The sequence below is a fragment of the Zootoca vivipara genome, chromosome 8, assembly GCF_965207765.1.
Source record: "Zootoca vivipara chromosome 8, rZooViv2.hap1.1, whole genome shotgun sequence".
NCBI lineage: Eukaryota > Metazoa > Chordata > Lepidosauria > Squamata > Lacertidae > Zootoca > Zootoca vivipara.
This window is the reverse complement of record NC_142591.1, coordinates 29413765-29427177: the sequence shown is the minus strand read 5'-3', so window position 1 is coordinate 29427177 and position 13413 is coordinate 29413765. Positions and strand designations below refer to the sequence as shown.

General features: G+C 44.5%; 1 protein-coding gene and 1 long non-coding RNA gene across 3 annotated transcripts; one reads left to right on the top strand and one right to left on the bottom strand.

Moving 5' to 3' along the window:
• Positions 1 to 574: 574 nt before the first annotated feature.
• ID4 (inhibitor of DNA binding 4) lies at positions 575 to 5752 on the bottom strand. 2 transcript variants are annotated; one of them, XM_035126070.3, is made up of 3 exons: positions 4966 to 5752; positions 3231 to 3289; positions 575 to 2105 (listed from the first exon to the last, which is right to left on the bottom strand). In XM_035126070.3, exons 1-2 carry the CDS (start codon positions 5413 to 5415, stop codon positions 3245 to 3247), a joined length of 495 nt encoding a protein of 164 aa, XP_034981961.1. In that variant the 5' UTR covers positions 5416 to 5752; the 3' UTR covers positions 575 to 2105; positions 3231 to 3244. The 2 variants fall into 2 exon arrangements, with proteins under 2 accessions (XP_034981961.1, XP_088531378.1); XM_088675252.1 differs by having other exon boundaries at positions 575 to 995.
• Positions 5753 to 8962: 3210 nt separating this feature from the next.
• LOC148684790 (uncharacterized) lies at positions 8963 to 11995 on the top strand. The gene is made up of 3 exons (XR_015951697.1): positions 8963 to 9360; positions 9504 to 9610; positions 11689 to 11995. It is a non-coding gene; the product is annotated as an uncharacterized LOC148684790 (long non-coding RNA).
• Positions 11996 to 13413: the final 1418 nt, after the last annotated feature.

The window sequence follows — 13413 nt, the reverse complement described above, 5'->3', positions numbered from 1 at the left end:
CTAGGCTCTTAAATGAATGTGAAGGCCATTCATTTAATGGATTTACAGTAAGAAAAATATAGAGTGTCAGGTGCAGCATATCTGCAACTGCAAGCTAGTGTTTTGGCTAGGTTCATTGCAAATACTAGGCATTTTGATTAATAAAACAGTGACCTTTTACCACATTTGTCAGTAGATAAATCATTTTAGTATGCACATAAGTATTTTACAGAATAAAAAAGATCCTCAGGCCAAAGTACTTTGACACTTAAAAATCTGAAACAAATCCGCCCACTTTTTTAAAAATAAATAAATCAAGCAGACCACGCGACACAGTTGGCTAACTATTTACAAAGCACCCAATTAAATCCTACTTAATTCACCCACTCTGTGAAAATCCTATCTCCCTGGTGTGTGGAATACGGATGATCCCACAAAATGTGTACCTTTCTCAGAGGCTGGACAGAAGGTGGAACTTGGACTATACAAACTGTTGCTATAAGATTAACCATTAAGCACCACGTTTTAAGGAAAGTGGAGCAGGTAATAGGGAGTTCTGCAAGTACGGAAGAAAGAAACCAAGCACAGCACAAGGGCACGTCAATCTAGTTTAATGTTTACATGTAGAAGTTACACATAACAAGAGACTAAACAGGATTTTCAGATGTAACAGAGCTGTAATGAAATGAATGCTGCTGTATATTAGAAAAATAATCTTGATACAGTCATTTGATTTTGATTTTTTGGTCTAAGTTCTTTGAAATTGATTTACACCAGTAATCAGACTGAAATGTCCCCTGTTGTCCCACCCCTATACCCCCCCCCCAAGTTTCAGTATCAATAGTCTTTGGACGAAAGAAACAGCAACTGTACATTTGTTGATAGTTTGCCCTTTGGTTATAAGCAGAAAACGTTTTTCACTGTTTTTCCAAAGCAATATGCCACAGGGCTGAAATTCTGGGGTAGAATCCCTCTTGGTGTTAAAAAAAGTGTTCCGTGTTTTGTGATTCCCATTTCTGTTCAGGCAACAAAAGAATTTTATAAATGCTCATTATTATTCCTCAGCACTGTACCCATATTGAAAAAAAGTAGTCATCTCAGTTCGTAACAAACAAAATCCTTACATCTCAACGCTGTTTCGCATATACTGTAAATATACCCCCCCCGTGCCTAACAGACAAAAATGTAGCTTCGAAACCGTATGATACAAACATCTTTTTAAATTCAAATTAAAGAAAAACACATCTGTATGGACTCAACAAGTTTATTTGTGGTTAGACATCTCATGCATTCATGCAGGACCAACTCTACCTACAGCTGTGGTTTTCTGAATCTAAAGGGGGGGGAGGAGGAAGGGAACAGAGACACCCCCCTTGACATCCAACATATTTTCATCATCAGCAGTTCTGCACTTAAGCCAGAAACAGTTTTCCTAAAGAAATCTTCCCACAGATTTTAAAAAAAAACATACACAGCTTTATAATATTTACAAAAAAATATTTAATTAAAAATATTTTATAATTACAGTAGGTCTATTAAAGCATATACTTTTCTCACACTTATAGAACCTCTCTCTATATACATAGTATGAAATGTCACTCATTTTTTTTTAATCTATACAATATGTAACACTCCAGCAGGGAGAAGAAAGTCCCTGAGGAAACAATAAAATCATCTATTTTAAACAATAGATGTCAAAACAAAGGTTATCTACAACGCCTCTGGTAGATTAGTAAAGCTTCAGTTTTCAGCTGCTCAGCGCATTAAAGTTATACTTCTAAACTCTGATTTGCCCTTGATCTTCTATCAACAGAAGGGCCACACTTACGTATGCTGAAGATTTAAATCCCCTCCCTCCCAGACAAGTGTACAATTCACATCTGATCTAAAACAAAAGAGTTAAGAGACATGTGTGTAGAATGCTATGAACATGCAAAGTTGTGAAATTTTTTTCTCTCTCTTTCTCTTTTTTTCTAAAGGAAGTATGGAAAGAATTCTGGAGTAGTTGATTTATTATTATTTTTCCTTCTGCCCAGTGGCTGACATTTCTTTCTTTCTTTTTTCCCCTCCCTCTCTAATGTGTCTTTCTTTCTGCTTCTCTGGCTCAGGATCTGCCTGCTGCACACCTGTGGAAGAGGAATGAATAGAGTGGGGGTGTGAACCATTCTGCTCCAGACTGACTGGCGCCACCAACAAAACAGAAGACATGCTTGATCAACAACCCAAAACAAACCAGGTCAAACAACAACCGCAGCTCCCAGGCTAGGCCAAGCAGAGGAACACACAGCTGCAGGTCCAAGCTAGAAGGCTCTCCAGAGGAGAGTGGAAGAGAGAAAGAAAGGAGTTTTCCTCCTCCTAGTCGTTCCTCTCATCTCTTGTTGCTGCAGATCGGGCAGAGGGGCAAGAAAACACTGCGCCCCGTCCTAGGCATGTTTACTTGGCAGCAAGTCGCATGGTGTTAAATGGGACTTGCTTCCCAGCAAGTGGGTGTGCAGATCACAGCCTGACTGTCAAAGAATTCCTTTAAGACAACCAACATTTCCATAAATGTATTATTCATTGCTTTTAGGGGAAGGGACAGAACTCCTAAGGAACATGCCAAGAAGACGGCCTGATGTGTGAACCAGTTAAAAGCCTGAAGATTTACGACAAAAATGCAACACTCTTTTTCCTTAAAGGAATATGAAAAAGTGCATTGTTTCTCCCCGCTGTTTTATCTAATGTACACTCTCTGGAATTTATTGAAAAGGTTTATTTTACTTAACCTGCCACAATCCTATATATATATGTATAGTAAATAAATAAGTGTATACACATTGAACTGCCCCTGTAAGGTTAAACGTGTAGAATTAAACAGAAAATAAGTGTACGTTTGAACCTGAGTCACAAAATCATTAAGCCAGAACAACTGAACAATTGAACTGACTGGCTTACATTGGTTTAAATCTTAAATCTGCCTGAATTAGCTGGTGAATTGGAGCCTAGCATACAAAGTGTAAATACAACTAACAGGTACTCCTCTCCTACGATTCCAGTTGTACTCAGTTTCCAGTAAGTGCGCCTAAGACTGGAATGCCTAATTGCTGAGCAAGAATTACAACCTGATCCTAACTATATTTACTTTGAAGGCCTAGGGAATTCCACTAGACTTGGTTCCAGGTAAGTGTACCTAGTGTTTCAGCCTTAGATGGAAACCAACACGCATGACCCCAGCTCTACTGACACACCAAATCTTAAGAAAGGATACTCACCTTGCAAGTGCAGTTCAGCGGCACAGAATACTGTCCCCTGGCTTATTAACAGCCCCAGCCTGCACAGTAACGAGAGAACAGGAGTTAGCACAAACAACAAGCTTAGCAATCGGCAACCTTCCTCGCGTGGCTCTCTAGAAGACTGAGAATCCCCACAATAAAGGGAAGCAGGACAACCTCACAAAGGGGCAGAGGAAACTGCAAGCTCTCTATAGATCCCCTCCTTGGCTAGCAACTAGTGACAGGTTGCATGCTGCCAAACGTCAGCCTCTTGCTTTGCAGACCCACAGGGAGCCCAATTGCAGCCGAGGGTCATGTGCTTCCCCTGTGCAACCCAAGGAAGGGCATCACCCATCGCAAAACCCAGAGATTCAACAAGAGGTGTGAGTTTGCTAACTGAACAACTGGAGCACGATTCTTTGAGTAGATCTTCACTGCAGGGGGTGGTAGATCATAGGGAAAGATGATGGTAGTCTAGTCTCACATAGCCTAGGGTTATTCATTGAAACAATTAATATTCCTACCCATCTGGAGTGCTTGTATTTTTAATGGTCTAGTCCTAAACGCACTAACCCCAAGCCACCTCTAGTCATAAACACCACAACTAGTAGATGCAGTAGGTATCTCAGTTCTCTTCCAAAGCTGTGTCCAGCCCGTTCTGTGGGACCCAGCTCAGCACTGTGAGGCAGATGTGTGCCGATATGCATTTGTATCAACACTGGCTCCATAAGAAGACCTCCCACGAGATGGGGAAATAAAACCCATTCCAAGAAATAGAAGTAGGTTGCATATGGGGCATATACAAGTGGCACGCCAAGTGAATTCTGTGCCTGGAAACATGCAAAGGCTAGATCCACTTTGCTGCACACCAGCTGTAACAGAAAGGCTATGTAGTGCATATGTATAGCTACCGAATGACAATACAGTCTGTATGTGTACACATAGGTATACATGTGCAAATTGCAAATTGCACTCTGTTAAGAGTGTGCAGTTATGTGTCTATATTGGCACTTGCACAAAGACACAGGCAACCCAATTTCACGTGCAATTTGCAACCCACAAGCCAATTAACCCATATTGTCGGGATTTAAGGAGCTTCCCTCCTGCAGAGGTCGGCACCCGATCCGATGCTAGCATTCTGCAGGCAGTTGGCTGCCACCGTATGCTAGATGCTGTACAAAATACAGGAAGAACAATTGTCCCTGTCCGGCAGGCGCACACACTACCTAAATCAGACATCACCAAAGGAGGGAAGGGGAAAGCTTTGAGGATGGGGGCCCCTCCAAGATCCCCACACCCCGACTTCATTGTCTTGTGGATCGCAGTGTCGGGACCCGATCTTGCACCCAATCGCTTAACGCGGCCCCGAAACGGACCCTTCACATGAAAGCACTCCCGAGGTTTCGAGGGTCGGTGGATCGCGACCTCGGGGCTCAACTTTCCCCCCAATGACCTGCTCTGGTTTTTTTCGCTACGGGAGGGGGGGGAGAGAGGGGCAGCTTCTCGCTCCATAAGCAGGACAGAGGGCCACAGCCACCCGTTTATCCATCCATCCATTCATTCCTCCCGCTCTGGGGGCGAACGGTATCCCGCCTCCGAGCGCCCCGGCGGAGTTGAGCGGCGCGTGTGCGCTCCTGCCGCTGCCCAACCCGGCGCGCCTCTCTCTCCCCTCCCCGGCCCGTCAGAGCTGCGAGCAGCGCCCAGCTTCTCCGCCCGCGGCCGCCGCGGCTCTTACCGGGTCGCTGTTGAGCGCCGTGAGCGGGGTCCTGGGAGGCCCTGCCTGGTAGCTGGCCGGGTGCAGCGGGGGCGGCGGCAGCGGGGGCTGCTGCTGTTGCCGGAGCAGCGCCGGGTGCGTCTCGAGGGCCAGCTGCAGGTCGAGGATGTAGTCGATGACATGCTGCAAGATCTCCACTTTGCTGACCCGCTTGTTGGGCGGGATGGTGGGCACCAGCTTCCGGAGGCGGCTGTAACAGTCATTCATATCGCACTGGAGGCACAGCGCCGCCGGCTCCTCGCCCGGAGACGGGCTCCCCTTGTAGCAGCCGTGCTCGGCCAGGCAACGCAGAGCCAGGTCGCCGCCACCTCCGTCGCCTTCGCCGCCGCCGCCTCCACCACCTCCTCCTCCGCAACAGCAACCCGCCAGCGCCTTCCTGCTGGGGTGTCGCACGGGACTCACCGCTTTCATGGTGCAAAAGAAACGCAGGCGGGCGGGCAGAGCCCTCGGGCGCCCGAGCCAAGCAGTTCCCACCCGCAGTGCAAGCGAGACAAGAGGCGATGCAGCGCTGGGCAAATCAAAACAACGGAGAGTCCGGGTTTTGCAAACGGGGTGCGCGACGAGGGGGAGGGAGAAAAACAGGAAGCAGCGGGAGAAAATGAAGAACCGTGCAAAAATAAAAATGAATAAATTCCAGCCGCCACCTACCCAAGCAATATATATCTAGACTGTATATCTAGCGGGCTGCTTACTTCCCCTCCTTCCCTTCTGCCGCCACTCCGTCTCCAGTCCCAACCCGGCTCTGCTCAGCCCAGTTTGCAACGCCGCCGTATATATATCTAGCGCGGGGTAAAGGCTGGGCGGGGCGCGCGCTGCCTGTGCCCAAGGAAAAGGAGAGAAAAGAGCGAGAGAGAGAAAAGAGCGAGGGGGTGGGAGAGACACAGAAGAGTAAGGGAGGGGCGATGTGTATGTAAAAAATAGAAGAAGTGAGGCACGAGTATTGAGCGCCGCGCTTTAGCCAATCGGCAGCGGCAGTTTTCTCTACGGAACGCCGCGCCAGCCAATGGCGAGCGGCTCCATTCTGTCAAACGCTGTGTAGGGTCTCGGCGAAAAGGGAGGCTGTTGAACCCGAGGGAGGAGAGATTGAGAGAGAGAGAGAGAGAGAGAGAGAGAGAGAGGGAAGGAGGGAGGGAGGGGAGAAGAAGTTCCTTCCGAAGAACTGCGGGAATGCGAATGGAATTCGCTCTCGCTCCTCGCCTGCCGGGATCTCGCTTTCCCCAGCGGCTCGCGGAGCCTTTGCCACAGCCTTGCATAGTGACAGGCGCTGCTCTACTCGTGATCTCGCCCCGAGGCCGAGAAGAAGCAATGGCCGATTGTTATCTCTCGCCCCCCCCCTCCCTCCGCGCAACATTTATTCTTCGGGCTGCTTAATTATCACTTCACCAGCTAGTCCCTGAAGAAGACAGCAGCTTCCAGTTCCATTCAGAGCATTTTCATATCTCTAGGATTCTTTCACCCACCCCCACCCGTCATATTTCTTGACACCCAGGGTATTTAGCAGATAATAATCAGATCCAAACTTGAATGCGGAGAAGTGTGTGGAGGAGGGGGGGCTGGAGGAGGGCTTCTCTTAAGAAAAGCAATTGCCTTGCAACATTAAATTAGAGCACATAACTATTAAAAATTCATGGCGATAGGGTATTTAAAATTCCTCCATGCCATATAATATTAATCCATTTAATGTAAAATTCATACCTGTAACTTAATTTGCCTCATTAGTGCCCCAGATCACGTATTAGTTCAATGTACCATGTTTTAAATATGATGCTGGAAGTGCCCGGATTTCTGTTCTTCGAGACAGGACATTAAAATTAACATGCACATACCTCGCTTGGACTGGACTGCAGCCTTTTAATTCCATAATGCCTTGCACCAACCTTCTACGAAGCCTTCTTAAACTATTCCAAATTAAAACCATTAAACCACTGAATAATGTGCTAAAATGTTACCTCTTAGGAAAAAACCACTGTCCTATATTTCTGAACCACCATGCAATGATTTTGTAGTCATAAAATCATACAGTTCTATAGGATTAGTGTACTGCATGAATAAATGTACTGAATCTACTTCCACTGATTCTGATGTCCAATGAGCCACTCTGCAGCCGGTGGGTTCAAAGATACATGGTCCTTGTTCACAGGCTGGCTGTGAAAGAAATGCAGCGAGAATACAATTTTATTTTAAACTGTGATTGTATATGTCCATTTTATTATACTTCTTGATTCTGGAACAGCCAGAATGCTGGAATATGAATTGGGACACACAATTCTAAAGTCCTGAGTGCGCAGAGACCATGGAACACACAACCACATGCAAACAAACACATTTCTATACAACACAAAAAGTATCTTTTACTTCTCTTACATGACATTTTAAAATATATTTGACAGCAGTTATTCCTTAAGCAAGTTTTTAAAACGTTTAGAGGAACAATTGTTATTTTTACACACACCAAAAAGCCCCAGTTGCGTCTGCATGTGGAATGTAAGTGAAAAATAGATAGTCAGAAACCAGTTAAACCGCAATACTTTTAGATTTTTTTGTCACTGGGATTATGGCTACAATCACTTACTCAAAGAGTTTGTCCATTAAACTCAGCGGAACTGCCTCCAAAGTCAACATACATTGGATAAGGCTGCCTGCTTGTACTCCAAGGAAACACATTTAGGATCTGGGTGCTGATCAGTTTACCATTCTGATCCAAAATACACTTGTCCATCCAGAACTCTACTTGGAAATAAGTCTCAACTTCAGAAGAACATGCCTAAAGAAAATAGAACTGGAACTGAGCAAATCACCACATGGGCGTACCCAGGATCAAAACTAGGGGGGGGCAAGGGGAGGGGCCAAGGCACGGAAGGGGAGGGGCCACAAAGTGGGCGGGAACAGCGAACTCGCGCTCCGCCGGGCTGTGCCCCTCCCTAGCAGCAGGGCTGGTGGGCGGAGGCGGAGCCCAGCCCAGCGGAGCGCGAGTTCAGCGTTCCTGCCCGCCGCGCCGCGCTCTCTGGTTCCCCGCCGCGCTTGGCCTTGCCAGAGGGCGCGACGGGGAGCTGGAGGGAGGGTGCGGCGCGGTGCGGCGGGAATGGCGAACTCGCGCTCCGCCGGGCTGTGCTCCGCCTCTGCCCACCAGCCCTGCTTCTAGAGTAGGGCAGCTGCCCTAACTTGCCGCATGGTGGGTACGCCCTTGAATCACCATGTGAGAGGTGGATATTAGAGTATAGTTTTTACTCACTGACACCTCACTGGAAGCATCATTTATTTCTGGATATTTGCCACTTCTAGAACTAGGTAAGATTCTCATGAATTTTCTTGCAGTGATAATTTTTCTCTTGCACAGAATCCTGATGTGAAGGCTGTTTCCCCCTCCCACCAAACTTAACGGGATCTCTAGATTTAGTAGGTGCCGTGAAATCTCACTGTTCCATCTTAATTAAAATCTGTGTGAAACTAGATACACTACTGTAGTTAATTGTTTTGGTTGTACAGATTTGGTTCTTAGAGCTAATCTGATTTCATTTTAGGAAACTGGTGGGAAATCCCAGTATGGATCCCATTCTTCTGGCGCCAATCTAGTCTGAACAGATGAGCAGATAAACATTCCTGAACCATTCTTGAGTCTTCATCAGCAAGCTTGCAGGAGAAAGGAGTCTGAGCTTATGTGAACTGACTGACTCTTCTCAATTATATAGTGCCCCCACAGTCAGATAGTCTAGAATTCTGTGTTCAAAATACACCATGCAGGTTAGAATAATTTGTATGCATATGTTTAAGTTGAATGGTTTGTTTTGAGTGCACTGGCTTCCGAGATTTCCTGTGTTATTGGCTTTCCCCCTCCTTTGCTAATGAATTAAGTGAGAGTCTAAGAAACAATGGCTGGAATCGAAGTCAGTTTTCCAGATAACATCAAGTGTTCCTGGCATTGGGCAATTGGGACAGATGAGGGATTCTGCTGGTTTACCACCCAGCTTGCTGCCCAACAATCTGCTTGCCTCAGCTGACAGAGTTGGGTCACATAGGCAGTTTTGAAGACTCCCAGACTGCTGGTTCAGAGGGACTTCAGCATCCATGCTGGGACAACTGGCTCTGTCTTGTCTCAGGACTTCATGGCTGTCATGACGGCCATGGGGCTGTCTCAACATGTCACCAGCCCAATGCATATGGCAGGCTTCACACTGGAACTGGTTTTCTCAACTGGTCAGGCAGAGAGTGATCTGAAACCTTGTCACTATCATTTCCTGCTGATATTTAGGCTTTCAGCACCTTTTCCTCTTTGCAGAGGAAGGGGACTGAGGAGGATGGTCCGCATTTAAAGTGTGAATGGAGTTAAATGCCTTGGCAAAAAGAAAAACACAAGAGGTAGATAAGTATTATTATTATTATTATTATTATTACCAGTATTATTATTACCATTATTATTATTATTATTATTATTATTATTATTATTATTATTATTATTACGTACATCTGTATCCCCCCTTTCCTCCATCATGCAACTTAAGGCAACATACATGAGGGTCCTTGGCAATCTCTTCTCATCCAGAAACCAACAAGACCCAGACCAGATTAGTTTCTGCAAGGGGGCTGGCCTCATACGCCTTCAGACCTGGTAATTCTGTTTCCAGAATCTGTTTTTTGGGGGGTGAGTTTCAGGCTTGTTGGGCTATTAAAATGAAAAATGAACATATTGAAATACCAAATTTTGCACCAGCAGTGTTTGCATTGTGTGTGTATGTATAACTGGTTCAGGTAAACGATAGCAGGCATAGATATAAGTATTGGGGTGTGGGGCAGAAAACTGTGCGAGGTGGAATGGGATGGAATATCCTTAAGCACAGCATCACTAGCTGGCAAAAACTGAACAGAAGAACTTCACACTGCAACATTTTGTTCCAGGGCTGACTTGTATCCTTGAATAAAATGCTCCAGCCAGTTGCGGACTTTGGGCTCTCAAATTTCAACGGTGCCCCGTGCAACACTAAAATTCGCTCCCACCTCTCACGCACTGTTTTACAGCATTGCTGTAGCGCCTCCTGCAGTGCAGCTTCCAAACCACCCGTGCTGTTCTAAAACCGCCTCTGCTCCAGTGGCAACAGACTATCTTGTTTATGCTCGCATCACTATCCCCAGATTTTTCAAATCTGTCAGATAATAGCATAGCGTTATCATTTCATAGAATCATAGAGTTGGAAGAGACCACAAGGGCCATCCAGTCCAACCCCCTGCCAAGCAGGAAACACCATCAAAGCATTCCTGACAGATGGCTGTCAAGCCTCTGCTTAAAGTCCTCCAAAGAAGAAGACTCCACCACATTCCTTGGCAGCAAATTCCACTATCGAACAGCTCTTACTGTCAGGAAGTTCTTCCTAATGTTTGGGTGGAATCTTATTGTAGTTTGAATCCATTGCTCCATGTCCGCTTCTCTGGAGCAGCAGAAAACCACCTTTCTCCCTCCTGTATATGACATCCTTTAATATATTTGAACATGGCTATCATATCACCCCTTAACCTTCTCTTCGCCAGGCTAAACATGCCCAGCTCCCTAAGCCGTTCCTCATAAGGCATCGTTTCCAGGCCTTTGACCATTTTGGTTGCCCTCCTCTGGACATTTTATTATACGAAGTGCAATCTATGCATCTTTTAACATCTTCATCTTTTGTGAGCTCATATTCCCCCCCTTCTCCCTTTCAGCAGTTTCACTCTCAAATAAATATAGTGTACAAACCACACAGAAGACGAATGAAAGAAAACCGCTACTGTGCAGTTGCTAATAAGCAGGCATGATTGCAAGAAATCTTCACTATGAATCTTAAATACCCCCCCCCCCAAAAAAATTGTGTGACCATGAGCAGGATCCTGTTTTCCAACCCTGACATTCTGGGGGGTATGTGTGGTTAAAATGCTTTATTCTGAATTTCTTGGAGGAAGGCTGGGAAACAAATGCAGCAAATAATGAAGAAGTGTGCATGCACACGAAAGCTCATACCAAAATAAAAACTTAGTTGGTCTTTAAGGTGCTACTGAAGGAATTTTTTTATTTTGCAGCAAATAATATTTATGTTTCTGGTTCTAGCAATATACAAATAAGTATCAAGCCATCTGTGCAGACAGTACTAACTTCCATTTACCATATGCATTTTGCAGCCACAGTTCCGCTAGAAGAGTTCATAATCAGAATCTATTTTTTTATTTTTTAAAAAAAATTATTTTGAAGGGAGGTTGAGAAGAAGAATGTTAAGCTATCATTGTGAACAGGCACCTCTCTTTAATTAGTGAATTCCAACTGATAAAGTTTCTCCTGGACGTATGACAAGCTGAATTTTTCTATCTATGAATCTGTGGTGTATGATTCACTCTAGACCAGTGGTTCCCAATTAGCTACTGGTAATTACTCCCTATTTTTCAAAAGCGAAGCCACGGATGCCCTACTTTTGAAATTTTTGATAACTATGGTAGTTACCTCTGCAAAGCAATGTTTCGAACAAAATGTGGGGTAGCCCCTAATAAGCAAAGGATTTTAAGTATGCTAAAAAACAGACCATAATATTTGTGATATTTCCATGCAAAAATGACATTTAGTTGGGGGGAGGCAAGGGATGAGGCAGTGGACACCTAGGGGTCCCTAATTGGGGACCCCTAATTGGGAAGCACTACTCTAGACAATTTTTTCATTGACACTGCAACTAGGTCCATGTCTCCTTGGGACCTCATATCTTGTCAAGGAACAGCTACAGTTTTATACAAGAGCAGAGCATCTGAGCCATTTCCAGAGACATGACTGCGGGGTTCACAGGTGCACTGAACAGAATACTTCAGGTGAGTTCCAGCACCTCTATTTCTAGAAAAATAGCACTGCCTACATCTTACATATATAATGAGTGTTATCTAATCCTTTAAAAAATGTACTTAACCAAGAGCCCCTCTCAAAACGTGGCATTTGTAAGTTTTCAAAATGCTCTGTAATGAAGTCTTTCCTTTTTATTTTTCCTAATTAAACTTGCTGTTCACCACTGGTCCTTGTATTTTGAGAGCCTGCGCCTTGATTTTGAAAGAGTGGAACTAATTCTTCTTTAATTATTTCCCCCCTTTAGGTAATGAGTTTATAAATGCCCTGACCATTTAAACATCTCCTATCTCTCATCATTTTAATTGCCCTTTTTGTATTTTAATCCACTGATGGCACATCCCCTCCCAAAAAAAGTTCAATATTTGGAGAACCACTGTGATGTAGATAACAACATGTGAGACTATTGCTCATGTTCTTACACAGCTATAAAGCTCACATTGAGGATGAAGTTGTTGGGGCAGTTATATGGGGGAGAAACTGGTGTTACATCTCCCATACATGAATGTTTAAGGAAATAGTATTCCACTGTAGTGCTGTGGACTATAACTCTTGGACTATAACTCTCATCAATCCCGACTATAGCCATGTTGGTTGAAACTGATGGGATTTGTAGTCCGAAAAATCAGACTGGGTAATGCTGGTATAAGAGGTAGATTGGGGAGGATTGCTTGCCTATTCACCCCACCCCAGTTCCTGCAACACAATCTGTGTATCTAAATTTACTGTAGATACATTATGCTGTAATGCCATTTAAACACATTTTCTTTTAAATTCATTTTATATTAATTCTTGATATTTCACGTTGTCTTTTAAACTATGGCAGTACGCTAAGTGACCTTTGTGCTGTGACTCCAAGATCTCTTTCTGAGTAACTACAGACAATTTAGTTCATTGAATATATATTGCTTTTCTGCAACTACCCAGTATAGAAAGATTTCTCTGCAGCACTTCAGTGTTTTTTAACTACCTTGAAATGTGAAATCAGCATACATGGTCATACTTTTAATCTTTACATCCATTTCCTTTCCTTTATGCTTAAGAGCTAAGCCATATATTAGAAGAATCCTATGATATAGCCCTCCTGGGAATGACAGCTCTTGAGAATGCAGATGTGAGATAGGGACATAGGAAGCTGCCTTAAACTGAGTCTATCCTGGCTGGCAGTGGTTCTCCATGGTTTCAGACAGTTGCTTTCCTCACCCTTGCTTGTGTGGGGAATTGAATATATGAATCCCTGTGGACCCCCGTGTGTGGATGAACAACAAAAGAAAATGGCTGGGTATCCGGAATCAAAACGTGGGGCTTTCCACACTCTCCTGCGGGGAGAGAGTCTCAGTAGCAGAGATTAAACTCACAAAAGTTAAGCATCAGTATAGCGTTAGGAATATAGGTTGCTAAACCTTTCTATCCTATTCAGCTGCACACAGCAGCTGAGCTATTTCTACTCTTCTTGCAATGGAACAGACCACACACTGCTAAGTAAGTTTAATATGATTTACTTACAGATTGAAAGGTCTGGAACATGCGCTGTTCAGAGCAGCTTCAAGGAGAAACACAGGCAAAAT